At 37.6% G+C, this 16,466-nt stretch overlaps 1 protein-coding gene and 1 long non-coding RNA gene across 4 annotated transcripts in view; one reads left to right on the top strand and one right to left on the bottom strand.

Moving 5' to 3' along the window:
- Positions 1-13: 13 nt before the first annotated feature.
- FGF2 (fibroblast growth factor 2) overlaps positions 14-16,466 on the bottom strand; it is a 55,594-nt gene continuing 39,141 nt past the window's right edge. The window contains exons 2-3 of the mRNA XM_007116145.4: positions 12,766-12,869; positions 14-297 (exon numbers count right to left, since the gene is read on the bottom strand). Coding sequence (XP_007116207.1) covers positions 112-297; positions 12,766-12,869 — 290 coding nt within the window. The 3' untranslated portion in view covers positions 14-111. The remainder of the gene's footprint in view (positions 298-12,765; positions 12,870-16,466) is intronic.
- The window catches only part of LOC112063756 (uncharacterized), a 26,469-nt gene continuing 10,150 nt past the window's right edge, over positions 148-16,466 (top strand). Inside the window, exons 1-7 of one of the 3 annotated variants that reach the window (XR_003680653.2) lie at positions 148-234; positions 1,113-1,235; positions 1,452-1,521; positions 1,802-1,840; positions 2,490-2,578; positions 6,075-6,178; positions 7,476-7,822. This is a non-coding gene — a long non-coding RNA (uncharacterized lncRNA). Of the gene's footprint in view, positions 235-1,112; positions 1,236-1,451; positions 1,841-2,489; positions 2,579-6,074; positions 6,179-7,475; positions 7,823-16,466 lie in introns of all 3 variants that reach the window. The other 2 variants (XR_008617882.1, XR_008617883.1) reach the window with 2 other exon arrangements.

The following is a 16,466-nucleotide window of genomic DNA, read 5'->3' as shown; positions in this document are numbered from 1 at the left end:
AACTGAGCAGATAGCTGTATACATTTTTCTTTTTCTTTCATCAACAAATTTCTAAAATATACCTCTTCTTTCATGAGGTATATGAAATGAGATCAGATGCTGCCATTAAGATCAGCTCTTAGCAGACATTGGAAGAAAAAGTATAGCTTTCTGCCCAGGTCCTGTTTTGGGTCCAAGTTTATACTGCCCAGTTCGTTTCAGTGCCACATACCAACTGGAGTATTTCCTTGACCGGTAAGTATTGTAGTTATTAGATTCCAATCGTTCAAAAAAGAAACACTCGTCTGTAACACATTTCTGAAAAACAAAGGAAAAATTAGTAGTTGTTGTCATACTTTTCATGTTAAATATTTAATGACAGTACACAGTGCTTTGGGTTCAGCAGGACAATCAAACTAGTGAGACTCAACAGGCCAAAATCTGACACAATCTAAGTCTGCAGAAAGATGCAGGACAGGAACACAGCGTATCAGCAGGACAATTTCAAGCACATTTCTTCGGAGGAGCAGTCCAAGGACCATTCTCCAGCCCCACAATGGACAGGTCAGGTGCTAGGCAGCAAGAGCACACAGGTGGTGTAGGGACCACACTGGCTCAGACTTGAAACATCCCATGAGCATAGATTTCAGTGGTCTCCAAAAGAGACATACATCCAGTAACAAGAAAGACCTAAAAGTGATTAATAGCTCCTGTAGTCGGCTTCTAGAGATAAGAATTTTACTGGATACTTACTTGGCTTTAATGTTTTGACCATTGTTAACTGAACTTTTAAAAATTGAAATGCAAACTTATCTAGTTTGCTTATTTTTTTTTGTAACTTACTAAGAAAGCAACTTAAGTGCAAATAAATCACAGGTAGCCTTACAAAGAAGCATACATTGCACAAGGACCCAGGTATACGATACCCAGGACTGTCTCATGATTTTCAAAGAGATGCAAACATAGTAACAGTGGAACACTTACAGTAGAGTGACACAGATACTCTGTAGCCAATACTTGCTACCTTTGGTGAAATTATTGTGCTTCCTTTGTTAACGGAAGTTAACCTGTTTTACTTTATCTTGTCATTTTTCAGTGCCACCAATAAAAATCTTCCTCTTTCTCTATTTCAGGTTTAAGGTCAGGAGTCGAAAAGTAAAGAGTGAAAGGAAAAGTCAAGGTCAGCACTGAGCTTCATGGGCTAATTTCCCAGAAATAGACCTAAACCACATCAGTCAGTTATCCTCAGGACGTTGGTACGCTCATTTTTTGGTGTTCAGTCAGCCTACAGGGTGCCCCACCTTACTAGTTAGCACTCCTTATAATGCTTGGCCAACTGGTATACATACCATGCCAGTAATATTTGCCTTCTCAGCCGGTTGCTAGTATTTTAGAGAAAAGAAATAGTACCAGGGATTAAGTGGATAATATTGATACATTATGGAAACCACAATTTTTTTTTTTTTAAACAGAGGTTACTTGTACCTTTTTACACAGAGGGGAGAGAAGGAAGTTGTGCATCTGTGCCGAACACTCAGACATGTAAGTTTACTAAACAGCTGATGTGCGCTTGAAAACAAACTGCATTTTTTTCATGGGTAGTAGAGCCAAATTTCAGTCTCAATAAAAGCAAGCTCTAACATCCCGTTTTAAGCAATTTTCAGTTCTCTCCATCCTAAGTTTACACATCATCTTCATTGGTTGTGATGTCAATAATCCTGTTAAAAACTGATGCAGTGTAATTTTTTTAACCTTTATAAACATATTCACAGAGCTTTTTTCCTATACTCAATGTTTAACTGCTCACCATTTCAAACTTAAGAGAAAAGGAGATCTCCAGAGGACATCACAGAGGAAGTGGGTAAGTAGCTTCTAAAGGCTTATAACAAATTGTACCTTGCCTTCAAGCCTTATTTTATATAGGCCCAAGAGCCGGGAAATCCCTTAATTCATGGTTATTGACTGCTCTCATGCATATCATTTTATTTAAATACCACAACAATCCTGTGACATAATGTATCATATGTACTCATTAACAAATGAGGAATCCAAAACTCAAGGCTCATAGATTAGGAGACTAGGATTGACATATATACACTACTGTGTATAAAACAGATAACTAATGAGAACCGACTGTATAGCACAGGGAACTCTACTCAGTGCTCTCTGGTGACCTAAATGGGAAGGAAATCCAGAAAAGAGGGGATATATGTATACGTATAGCTGATTCACTTTGCTGTACAGCAAAAGCTAACACAACGTTGTAAAGCAACTATATGCCAAAAATAAATAAATAAATAAATAAAATCGGGAGAATAAATAAATAAAACTCAAGGCTCTTAGTAACTTATTTCAGATTGTGGACACCCTTTGCCCATGTATCCATCTGACACCTTTTCATCAAATTACATTTTCCTTTATTTTTTTTAATTTAAGAATAATTTGGGGATACAGAAAGCACACAGCTCAAATAACGCATTTATTCATTTAACGTAATTTTTTTCTTCTAGGCACTGGGATACATCAGTGAACAAAACTGAACAAAGATCCCTGCCTTGGTGCTGGTCAAATTCTCACTGGGGGAGACACAGAATAAGCAGTAAGCATAATTGAATAAATTGTATGCTAAAACATGATAAATCCTATGGGAAAAAGTAAAACTGAGAGGATAAGAGGGACGGGGGATGGTGTGGGTACAGATTAGGCTGCTGTATTAAATAGCACAGCCACAGTAGGCTCCACTGAGAAAGTGATATTTGAGCAAAAACCTGAAGGAGCTGGAGTTAACCCTCCAGATCCCAGGCAGACAGAGGGAAAAGCCAGTGTAAAACCCCTACAACAGGATCGTGCCTAAAGTGTGTGAAGGGCAGCAAGAAGGCCAGTGTAAATGAAGCAGAGGGTTTGAAGGGGAAAGGAAATGAAGTAATGAGATAGGAGAGTTATAGGCTATTGTAAGTATTTTGGCTTCTATCCTGAGAAATTGAAAAGCCATTGTAGACTTTTGAGCATGATCTGACGTTTTTCCAGGATTGCTCTGGCTGTCAAGATTACTCTGGGCCAAAGGCAGATGCAGATACACCCATTAGAGGCTTGCTCAGTAACCTAGACAGAGAGGGAGACTCAGACCACGGTGGTAGCAGCAGAGATGGTAAGAAGCTGTCTGCTTCTGGATGTATTCTGAAAGTAGAGTCAACACAGTTTCCTGACAGATCAGATGTGCAGTGTAAGATATAGAATCAGGGGTGGCACTGAAGTTTATGTTCTAGATGATGGACTTGCTGAGATGGGGAAAGCTATGAGTGGGAACGGGTTTTATAGAGAAAGATTAGGAATTCAGTTTTGGACATGTTGAGTTTGAGATAAATATTAGATGTCCTAAAGGAGATAAAGAGTGTTTACTGAGCGCATACTCTGCAAGAGACAAATCACTTAACCTTCTTTCCCTCTTACTAATGCTAATAACCACAGAATTGGAACTTGAAAAGTACTAATTTATTTGGAATGCTGAGACGTGTTTTAAGTTACAATAATTCCAATAAGCCATATTCTCAATTCTAAAAGGTATGGAATCTAAAAAATGAATGTAGATGTACATGTATGAGAGTAATATAAATCTGTCATGCATCAGTGGTAGGCCACACCTCAAGACTTGCCTGAACATTATCCACATGAACTAGCTTAGCTTATGGTCCTGTATAAGGGGCACAATAACCATTTGTTAATACTGATAACAGTGATGCTAATGATTTTAAAGATGGTGCTGGAAATCTGACCCCTTGCAGGGGCATCTGAACAGGAAAGAATCAAATAGAGTTTGAAAAAGCATAATCAGTATTTTAAATAGTTTGATTTGTATTTTGTCTATATATTTAATTTACTTTGAAATTTCAAAAAGAAACTGATGTGAGATATTTATACATAACGAAAAACGGACCCTAGGAAATGGTAGGAACCAGGTTTCTCACTTTTGGAGTGGGTAGTTACAGACAAGCCAGCAGGGAAGGCTAAAATGGTTCATGTGATACTGTTGGATAACGTCAGTATGTACTCATTTTTAGTTGACTACAGATGGTTAAATATAGAAATATTTATAGTTATGTGTGTGTGTGTGTGTGTGTATGTATATATATATATATATATATATATACCTCCAGGTTGGTATATGCCTATATTCCTTGCTCGGTCAGATAAAAGGGCCTGGAAGCAGACACACCTCGGTAGCAACAAGCACGCCCAGACCTTGGTTTCTGATACCATTCTTAGAGAAATGGCTCATTCTGGGCTGGAGTAGGGAATATACAAGATGAGACTGGAGCACTCTTAGAGGACATAAAATAAGGAAGTGCTCAAAAAACCCCACATTGACTGGGGTATGTCAAAGAATACAGGAGCCAAATGAAAAAGCCCCCAATAGCCAAAGCTGAAACAATTTGAACAACAAAATAATACAGTTTTGGATTATAACCCAAAGTACAAAATAAATATCCATGCATATATACTGATATACATGATTGATTAACTAAATAAAAGAAGTTGTTTCTCATACAAAAGAATTCCAAATAATTTATGCAGATACTTCCTCCTCAAGGAGACGGGGAGCATAAACCTACCCCGCCCCTACTCCCATCTCTTAAATGTAGACTGTGTATAGTGACTTTCTTCCAAATACAGTATGGAAAGGGGAAGACAGCAGTAACTTTACAGTGGAGACAAACACGACCTCAGCCAGCTGACCAAGGTTAATATTATTAGTGATAAGCATGTTCCCTGAAACGATACAGTGAAAATAGTACTTTAACTCTGTGATCTACCTCCCAAACACTCATAACCCATGTCTAATCATGAGGAAAACATCAGGCAAACTCAAACTGAAAGACCTTCTAACAAATACTTGACCAGTACTCCTCAAACTGTCAAAGTAATCAACAAAAGGAAAGTCTAAGGAAATGTCATGATCTAAGGGAGACTATAGAAACATGATGACTAAATGTGGTATCCTGAGTGGGATCCCGGAACAGAAACAGGACATGAGGTAAAAATTAAGGAAATATGAATAAAGTGTGAACTTCAGCTAATAATGATGTATCAATACTGGTTCATTAGTTGTGACAGGTGTGCCATACTAATGTAACATGTTAATAGGAGAAGCTGGGTGTGGAGTATACAGAAACTCTGTACTGCATCTTCACAACTTTTCTGTAAACCTAATACTACTCTACAATCAAAATTTATTTTTTAAAAAACCTGACCTTAGGGCTACAAGTATGACCACAAAAAAAGAATCTCAAGTAACTGAATTTAGTAACTCTAGTTACACTATGAGGGATAAAAGCATCTCATTCATTTCTGTGCTCTACAACATCCAAATACAGATCATTTATTTATATATACATATCCACTTTATTTCACCATACTATAAATGCCAGGTGGGTGGAGATTTTCTTCTGTTGTTTTTCTTCTATTCTACTGCTATCAGTGCCTGGCACATAGTGATCAATAAATATTTACTAAATTAATGAATAAATGAAACTTTTATATAGGTTACAGTAAAAATACCGTTCAATGGCACTGCAAAATCTAAATAAGAACAAAGGAACTAAGATCAAGGAAAATCCAGCCTAAGTACTGAAATATAAAATATAGTCTAATTTTATGGACTAATTTAGTCCCTGAGGAAACTAAGCCAGTTGGCCCATTGCAAGAGTTTGAGTATCCTAACGACATCTGTGAGGATCTTTATGAGCCCGGAAACCTGGGTTCCAGTCTTGCCTTGATCCCTAACTATCTTGTATCTTTGAGCAAGTCACTTAACGGCTCTGAACCTTACTTTTCTCATCTGTAAAATAAGACTGGATTAGATGATCTTTAAGATCCCTCCCAATCTTTAACAATTTTTAAGCCTTTAAAACAATCTTAAAGCCCTGGTGTACTATAAGAAAATAAGAACTAGAGTAAATTCTCCTCCCCCTGCTGCCCCCCACCTTCCCCTGTCCTTATGTAGTGGCCTCAGAATTCTCGTGCACGGCTAAACGTTAGATTGACCCTTATGCTCACTCCCCCATGCTCTGTTTTTTGGATTGTTTATTCCTTTACAGTACTATGATTTTGCAGTTTTGGCTTATGAGAGAGTTTGCTCAACATTGAGTCCAAGAATGCTTTTGCTTACACCGCTTCTGAGAATTAAAAACAGACATGATGCGTAAGTATCAGTGTTGACTATTTCAAAACACACTAAGAAAGACACAAATTGTAAAAAGTTAAAAGTAAATGTAATCTTGATACTGTAATATATATATGTAGCTTATGTAAAATTTTATAAGATTGGATTCTAAAAGAAGCAATAATTCTTATTAAGTGGTAACCTTTACATTTAATCTAGTATTTTATCTCTTAAAAATTATATTCTTCTTTACTGCATTCTTCTGACAAATTTAATCAGTATATACCGCCATTCTGTATAAGTGAACCCTCAAAAATGTCTTTTCTCTACTTTAAGTTTCATTTCATTGTAAGGCCCTTCAAGTAAGAAAGTTATTCGATAAGTAAAAAAAATTTTACTTTTACAGTAATTAAATGTATATTCTCAGATACGATACATAATTTTTGCATATTTGACTCTTACGGATCAACACAGATCACACACATTCTAATACTTACTGAATTATTTTGTTTAGGTTATCACAATCTGTCGCATAATATAGAAAACAATGTGCAACTTTCTAGCAGCTAAAGACCAGGCAGATTTTTTCATACCAGTGCTTGCTAACACTGAGGTTGTTTGGTGATTTAAACTTAAGACTACAGTTAACCTCATTATATGCAATTTTTGAACATAGAAGAAATCATAGATCCTAATATTTGTCCTGGGCTTCTGTTGTTCATAGCAACAAAATTTATTTTGCTATGGAATGGAATACGGAGTCTGTTGTATATTAAAGAACTAAACTTCAGCCTCCAAATTTAGGCTTTGGCAGGTAAATATAGTTACTCTTTGAACATTTATATTTTCTAGCTTCAAAGAAGGGGAAAGACCCTTAAGAAGTGTTTCAAACAGTGAGAAATCCTTAGACTGAATACATTCATGTCATTAATATGTGAAGATGTTGGAGAAAAAAAATGGTACACAACTTAGTCTTTTTTAATACTCTCAACTGGTAGTAATCAACCTAACCTGACTCTTAGAAACCAAAATGTGTTATTATCCAGCATGCTTTTCTTTCTGAGGGGAAACTATAATGTTTTACATATCAGTGTAGGAATCGCACACAGGATAAAATGCAGAAGAACCCAGGGATGTGCCATAACATAGCAGTCTGAGATGGGGCCCTGTAGGAGAAGAGTGGGAAGAATTATGCCTTTGGCAAATGCAAGTTCATAAACCCCAGTGTCTCTAGGTAATAAGGAACATCTGCATCCCCAAATGATGGCTACCGGTCACAACACTGGACTTACCCCAAAGTTGTTCGGTTATTTATTTTTTCTTTTTTACATGCCAGTTGTCTCTTCCCATTGTCACCTGAGTGAGGTCCCTGCTGACATCCCCGGCTACAGTGTCTTTCATCATCAGTGATAACAGTGGAACAGATGCTATTAATAGCCAAGGGTCAAGACTTTTCATTTCTTGCCTGAAAGTTGCTGTTGTTGACAGCTCAGTGCCTATGGATCTGACTCAGAGGAAAACATGCCACTAACAAACACCACCACCTCCTTGGTTTGGGGGTTAAGTGTCCCTTGTTTTAGGGACACTTACTTTTTCATCTGAAAATTGACACAGCCCACCCAGACTAATCTGAAAGAGGATTGCTGCTGAAGAGGCAAGGCAGCAAGCCACACTAATTGAATGGTAAGACTAGAGATTGACTCATGACCTTGGCATGGAATAGATCCAGTGACGGGAGCTAGAACAACTGGATCTTGGCTGGTGCCTTTCCTCAAAGAAAACTGATAAATCCTGACTATTCCATTTATGTGTAACAGCTGTGGCTTTGTCCCTACAGAGTTTATGATGATAAATTTCTGAGCCTTGCTAAATTAACTCTTACTGTACCAGCTTGAAGGAAATCTGTTGTATCTGGAAAAATTAACACACATCCAAGGGGACAGAAATATATTTAAGACTAAATAGAATGCTGTGACCTTAATCTTGTGAAAGGTCCTGCTTAGCTAAGGAAGAAATTAGAAAATACTGTTTAGAGCACTTTATGCTTCTGATGGTACAGAATCAACAGTTTGGGAAGCTTAATGCATATGTGCCAGAAGAGGTCAGAATTCTCTGAATTCTAACTTGTAGAGAATTCTCTGAGAAGACAGCTCAAGTTTTAGGTCTAGTGTCTTAAATTGTCTCCTCTTTTACAGACCCCAGTAGTTTCAAAGACTCACTGTAGAGTAACTTCTCAACCTAAATGTCCACTGACATTTATTTACAAAACAGAAACAGACGCAGAGACACAGAAAACAAACTTACGGTTACCAAAGGGGAAGGGCGGGGAGGGATAAATTAGGAGTTTGGGATTAGCAGATACAAACTACTATGTATAAAATAGACAAACAACAAAGTCCTAGTGTATATATCACAAGGAACTATATTCAATATCTTGTATAACCTATAATGGAAAAGAATATGAAAAATATATATATATATATATTTAAAATTGAATCACTTTGCTCTACACCAGAAACTAACACAACATAGTAAATCAACTATACTTCAATTTTTTAAAAAAAATTTTAATAAGGTAGAGTAGCTTATGTTTTCATCACTTTTGACAATTATTTTTATCATTACGGATGAACCTGTGTTCCAGCCTGTGTTCTCAAAATAACCACTCCAATGACTATCTTACAGGGCCACCATGATTACCAGATTACTGGATCTTCTAATCTCTGTAGGATCTTCTAATCTCTGTAAGTGGAAAACCACAGGGTAACAATCTGAAGTCACAAGACAGACATAGCAAAGTCTAGAGCTTTAAAACCATTTTGACTAGTGTTGTCCATAGTTGAGACAGAAGCAAATCTTGTATGTATTTACTTTTTTTCCTCCACCACCTTTACTGTCTGACAGTAGCCAAATCAACACTATTGCAGGAGACAAAGTGATTCACACTGTGTTTTGTTCCATCCTGAGGTGAGAAGAGTAGGGTTAATCCCTCTTCTCTCTACAAGGTCAAGGTCATCCAAAATTACCCATTGATTCACTGTCCTGGCAATATTTAAAATGCTACTTCAGTAGATTCCCAAAGTATTACGTCATCCCTTGAGTTGACAACCGGCTGGTAGAAAAAAAAAAACAGTGGAAGAAGTGAAAGTTCCAAGTAGTCAGCCTTTCATAGCTATATTTTTTTTACATAGGAAACCTCATCCGTTCCCCTGCTTGAGCCACCACATATATGCTTATGACGCCCAAATCTATATATCAACACACATCTCTCCTCTAAACTCCAGACCTGTAATTCCAGCTATGTAGTGAACATCTTCACCTGAATTTCTCTTAGGCAACTCAAACTAGATAAGACTAAATTTGAACCTGTATTACCTTTTCCCAGAACTTGCTCTTTTCCTCTTCCCCCTTTCTCATCTACCTCCTCATCCAAACTGGAAACCTGGATGTCATCTTTGACTTTTTCCTCTACTCTACTCCTAACTCTGGTCAACCTCAGTGCTAGCACTTTACTCCATCCTCTTCATCCTGTTACTGCCAGGTTCTGATCATCACTTGCTTGGACTATTCCCATGGCCTTCTAACTGGCCTGTCTCCACCAGCCTTGGACCCCTCAAATCCATCCTCTGCGCTGCTGCCAGAGAGCTCCTTCTTGAATTCAAATCTCATGTGTCTCCTAAAACTCTTTATGGCTTCCCACTGCTGAGAGCAGCATGGTGCTATCAGGTACTTCAGCAAGCAGTTTACCTGCTTCTCCAGCCTTATCTCTTCCCTTCTACCTTCTATTGCCTTTGCACCTTACACTCCAGCAGTAGTGAATTGTAATTCTGGAGAAACCCCTAGTAAGCTTTCTGCATCCATGCCTGTGCCATGTCCTAGAATTATCTATACCCTGATCTCCATTCCTCTGCTCCCGAACTGCCTGATAAACTCCTTCCTCTGCATTATGTCAAATCCTCTTTGTAGGTCACTTTTCCCAATCTAGACAAGTTTAATCGCTCCCTTTATTACTATGCATACATGCAACATATAGAAGAACACATCAAAGCCACCCCTTACACATTATTACGAATACTTATTTACACTTCTGCTTCCCCAGATGGTCACTTATTAAAGGCACAGGCCATTCTCTATTCAATTGTATAACCCTAATGCCTAGCATGGTATCTAGTATACTGTACACTCAAAAAATACTAGCTACTGAAGAGGATTCTAAAATTTACTCCATTACAAAAAAAGAGCACCGCTACACTGACTTATTTATCCTGCAAAAATCACATAAATATATTAAATATATCTTTGTCAGATGATCAGTCAGATGGTTGAATATTCTTTTTCTCTGTAAGTCTGTTTCAGTCCCTTCAGAAATCCAAAGATCACATACAGATGGCCAAGAGGCACATGAAAAGATGTTCAACATCACTAATTATTAGAGAAGTGCAAATCAAAACTACCATGAGGTATCACCTCACACCAGTCAGAATGGCCATCATCAAAAAATCTTCAAACAATAAATGCTGGAGAGGGTGTGGAGAAAAGGGAACCCTCCCACATTTGATGGGAATATAAATTGGTACAGCCACTATGGAGAACAGTATGGAAGTTCCTTAAGAAACTAAAAATAGAGCTACCATATGATCCAGCAATCCCACTACTGGGTATATATCTGGAGAAAACGGTAATTTGAAAAGATACATGCACTCCAGTGTTCATTGCAGCGCTATTTACAATAGCTGTGACATGGAGGCAACCTAAATGCCCATCGACAGGAGTGGGTAAAGAAGATGTGGTACATATATACACAATGGACTATTACTCAGCCATAAAAACGAATGAAATAATGCCATTTGCAACAACATGGATGGACAAAGAAATTATATACTAAGTGAAGACAGAGAAAGACAAATATTTGATATCATTTATGTGTGGAATCTAAAAAAACGGTACAGATGAACTTATTTACAGAACAGAAATAGAGTCACAGATGTAAAAAACAAACATAGTTATCGGGGGGGGGAAGGGGAGGGATAAACTGGGACATTGAGGTTGACATATACACACTACTATGTATAAAACAGATAACTAATAAGGGCCTACTGTATAGCACAGGGAACTCTACTCAATACTCTGTAATGGCCTATATGGGAAAAGAATCTAAAAACGAGTGGATATATATATAACTGATTCACTTTGCTGTACAGCAGAAACTAGCACAACATTGTAAATCAACTACACGCCAATAAAAAATTAATTAAAAAAAAAAGAAATCCAAAGATCTTCACTCAGAAAAAAATTCAAAAACTATATAATCTCAAAACACCACAACTGCTCAGTACTATTAGATCCATTCTGTGGGGAAAGCTATAGAGTGCTATCTAACTGGCTACTGGTATTGGTATTATGGCTGTGGTTTGTATATACACACACTTTTAGGTACATGTCTTATCTACTCCCCCAATGAGACAGAGTACGATCTGTGTCTTTTATACTGATCTGCTTCCCTGCATCATTCCCCACACAGTGTCTGCTCAACAGACATACAATCCTGGTTGTAAGAATAATGGTGAAGTTGACAGGGAGCCTGTATTAATGGAAAGAATACTAGCCAGCGGCAAGGACCGTGGAGTAGCTGTGATAAAAAGTAAAAAAAAAAAGAGAAGTCCCTGCCCTTAATGAGCTTATATATAAATGAGAAGTAACATGAGGAGGAAGTAACAATTTTGAGGACCTATTATGTATAAGACCCTGATTTTGGCACTTGATATAAATTATTTAATTTAGTCCACACAAAAACTGAGATACGATCATTATTGTCTCTATTTTATAGTATTCTAAGTGGCAAGTGTTTCTATGTCATATTTGAAAGAAACTTAAAAACTCATACTCAAAATTTTACATGTCCATCCCAATGATCTTCAGACAACTGCACAATATAAAGGTTTTTTTAAAACTATAGTTTTAGGGACTTCCCTGGTGGTGCAGTGGTTAAGAATCCGCCTGCCAATGCAGGGGACACAGGTCCGAGCCCTGGTCCAGAAAGATCCCGCATGCCGTGGAGCAACTAAGCCTGTGCACCACAACTACTGAGCCTGCGTGCCATAACTACTGAAGCCCATGCACCTAGAGCCCATGCTCCGCAACAGGGAAGCCACCGCAATGAGAAGCCTGCGTGTTGCGATGAAGAGTAGCCCCTGCTCACCACAACTAGAGAAAGCCTGTGCAGCAGTGAAGACCCAATGTGTCCAAAAGTAAATAAATAAATTTATTAAAAATATAATTTAAAAATTAAACTATAGTTGAATAGCTTTGCACCAAAGGCAGTAAAATGCAGTGAATTAGAGTTCCTGCTCTGAAGTCAAGACTACCTGGCATGCCGTCCTGGCATGCCATCCAGGCTCTGCCTCATATGACCGGTGTTTTCTTGGTTACTTTATTACTCCCTCAGAACTTCAGTTTTTGCCTCTGTGAAATAGAGTATAATACTCTATTTTATAGGATGAATGTAAAGATTAAATGATATACCTGTAAAACCCTTAATAAAGATTTAATAATACCAATACTAGTAAATTCATAGCAATAAAAGCTAAATTTTAAAAAAAAGTACAAAAAGAGAAAACATTACTTACAGAAGCCAGTAATCTTCCATCTTCCTTCATAGCAAGGTAACGGTTCGCACACACTCCTTTGATAGACACAACCCCTCTCTCTTCTGCTTGAAGTTGTAGTTTGACTATAAGTAATGGAGAAAAAATTACCTTTGTAGCATCATAGAAAAAAGAGGCATCTACACATTTATGCATCATACAGGGTAAAGACAAGAGGCACTTGTGCATCCAGCTAATCCACCGTGGCAAGGAGCTGGGGGACAGGGGCCAGATGTCAATTAAATTCTGTTAGAATGAGAGGCAGGCCCACTAAAGTATGAGTGCCTCTTGACTCCCTTCTCAATCCAGTGTCAGTGAGCAGATAAGTGACAGATGGAGAATTTTTTCCCTTCATGTGTAATTAGCCTCCACTTGGCCCTGTTAACTACTTAGATTTTTTTTTTTAATGAACATATTTTAAGAGTACATAAATATATAAACTACTTGTGAGAATTTCCACACTACTGCCTAACTTTAAACTCTTTAAAAGTTATTTTAACCAATTCTTCACAAAATATAATTGCTCACTATTATCTTTTGGTTTGTATTTCCTTGAGTTTCCTCACCTCTTATTTCTAGCTTCCCCTTCAATACAATACCAAATGCATTTATCTTTCTCTATGGAGGGATTGTGATGTATAGATTTTTTTTTTTTGCAAATATCTATAGGAAAAACAAAATGTTTATGCTTAATTTGCTTATAGTGTGATGAAAGATTTTCAGAATGTAAGATCCTGAAGAGGATGACCTATGTGTTACACTACATTATCAATATTAAGCAGACTGTTGGAAAACAAAAAAATAGATATTACATGATCATGATGATAATGCCCATAGGGACAAATAATCATCTAATTAATTCAGTTAAAATTAAGTTTAGGGCTTCCCTGGTGGCGCAGTGAAAAAAAAAAAAAAAAAAATATATATATATATATATATATATATATAAACTCTAAAAGTAACCAGAGCCTGAAACCAATAAGAAGCTGGATAATCCACAAAATCACAGATTTTCTTTAAAAACCCATCAGAGCTGAGATGCAAAGAGACCTAAGTAAACTAAATTTCACATACAGATGATCCCTTCCCCCACCAAAAAGATGACCTGCTTCCATCCTTGACAGGAAGAAGACTAACCCTATCAAAATGGGGAGTATAAAGAAACCAGCTGAACTTCTACAAACTTTTAAGTGCTGCTGACCTGAAGAACTGGATTTCTGAGGAGCCCTAATCAAACAGCGACTCCATACCCACCTGCCAGTTCTCTCCTACAGAGCTTGCACCTAGTGTATAACCATCACACACCAGAGGCAGAGGACAGAACAGAAGGGCTAAGAGATCCTTCTGAAGCACCTAAGGCTTTGCTGAGCGCAAAGCAGCAGTCCACTGACAGCTGGGAGTGGAACAGAGCTGAGAGAGCGCACTCTGAGAATCACTGAGCCTTCACCAAATGAAAAGCAGCATGAAGAGGGATCTTCAAAGACAATGGTAGATTTCAAGAGCAAGGATAATCCTGACCTACCCAAATAGTTAATAGCTGGGCTATTTTTGTCTTAGACAAAATGGAGTATGAACAAGTACTCAACCTGGGGCTTCCCTGGTGGCGCAGTGGTTGAGAGTCCGCCTGCCGATGCAGGGGACACGGGTTCGTGCCCCAGTCCGGGAAGATCCCACGTGCCGCGCAGTGGCTGGGCCCGTGAGCCATGGCCTCTGAGCCTGCGCGTCCGGAGCCTGTGCCCCGCAACGGAAGAGGCCACAGCAGTGAGAGGCCCGCGTACCGCAAAAAAAAAAAGTACTCAACCCAAAAGAAGGCAGAAGAAGAGGAACAGAAGGACAAAGAACAGATGGGGAAATTAGAAAACAAATTCCAAGATGGCAGATTAAGCCCAACACATCAATAATTGAACTAAAGGTAAATGAACTAAACACTTTACTTAAAGGAAGAATTGTCAAGAAGTTAAAAGGCAAAACCCAACTATGCTGTTTACAAGGAAAGCACATTAAATACAAAGATATAGGCAAGTTGAAAGTAATGTGGGAAAAAATACAACATGTATACCCTAATTATAAGAATGCTGGTATGGCTATATTAATATCTGATGTGGACTTCAAGGCAAGTAGTATAACTAGAGATGAACAAAGTTATTTCATAATGATAAGAGGGTCAGATAACCTCAAGAAAACATAATTTTCAACATGTAGCACATAATAATAATGTGCTATAATAATAAATTGCCTGAAGCAAAAATTGACAGAAGAAATAGATCAGTAAGTATATGGAATATAAGAATAATGTTATCAACCAACCTGACCTGACTTTTTTTTTTTTTTTGAGATCAGGTAGGTTTCATTTACCTGAAACTTTAGTCTCTTCTTAACATCACTGTCATTTGAAAACTATGCTAAAAAAAAATTAACTCTGCCAGCATGGTAAGTGATCCTATGCTTATTTGCCTAGTGGACTTGAATTTTTCATATCAATTAACTTCAGCTTATAAGTTCTTTTTACAAAGTTGCCATGATGTTAAGTAATATCACTGGCTCTTGTCCTGAACTGTTGGTACCCCTGGTACTTTTGTTTTTTAACAGTCTGAGACATAATTCATATATGATACAATTCATTTAAAGTGTACATACAAGTCGGTGGTTTTTAGTATATTCACAGAGTTGTGCAACCATCACCACAATCAATTTTAGAACATCTTCATCATCCCACACCTCCTATGGTTCACCTCCTATGTCCCCAATACCACCATCCCCAACCCTAAGCTACCACTAATCCACTTCCTGTCTCTATAGATGTGCCTATTCTGGATATTTCATATAAATGGGATCATACAGTATGTAGTCTTTTGTGACTGGCTTCTTTCACTTAGCATACTGTTTTCAAGGTTCATTCACATTATAGCCATGTATCAGTACTTCATTCTTTTTTATTGCCAAATAACATTGCATTGAATAGAGAGACCCCATTTGATCTACCCACCCATCAGATGATAGACATTTGGTTTGTTTCCAATTTTTGGCTATTATGAATAATGCTGCTGTAAACATTCATGTACAAGATTTTGTGTAGACATATGTTTTCATTTCTCTTGGGTATATACCAAGAAGTCAATATGGTAACTCTATGTTTAATCATTTGAGAAACTGTCAGACTTTTCCAAAGCAACCATTTCACATTCCCACTAGAAATTAAGGGTTCCAATTTCTCCACATCCAGACCACATTTGTGATAGTCCGTGGTGGTGTTTTTTGTTTGTTTGTTTTTTCTGTTATAGTCCTAATTGGTTGTGAAGTGGTATCTCTTAGTTCTGATTTTCATTTTTCTGATGTTGAGTATCTTTTCATGTGTTTATTGGCTATTCGTATATCTACTTTAAAGAAATGTCTATTCAGATCCTTGGCCCATTTTTTTTTTTTTTTTTTTTTTTTTGGGTTTTGGGGCCTTCCCTTTTTGCACCTATATATTTTTAAGAGGCATGTTAAATCACACAAGATCATGTGGTGAGTATCAGTAAGCTACACTCTATGAACTATTTGTCGTATATTACCACATACACTCTACTTTACACTCCATCCTACTGTTGCTAAAATATAGTAGAAAGCATCAGCATAGCACAGGGAGATCAGCTCTGTGCTTTGTGATGACCTAGAGCAGTGGGATAGGGAGGGTGGGAGGG

This window comes from Physeter macrocephalus, chromosome 7 (assembly GCF_002837175.3).
Source record: "Physeter macrocephalus isolate SW-GA chromosome 7, ASM283717v5, whole genome shotgun sequence".
Taxonomy (NCBI): Eukaryota; Metazoa; Chordata; class Mammalia; order Artiodactyla; family Physeteridae; genus Physeter; species Physeter macrocephalus.
Note: the sequence above shows the minus strand (reverse complement) of the source record. Positions and strands in the feature narration are given on the sequence as shown.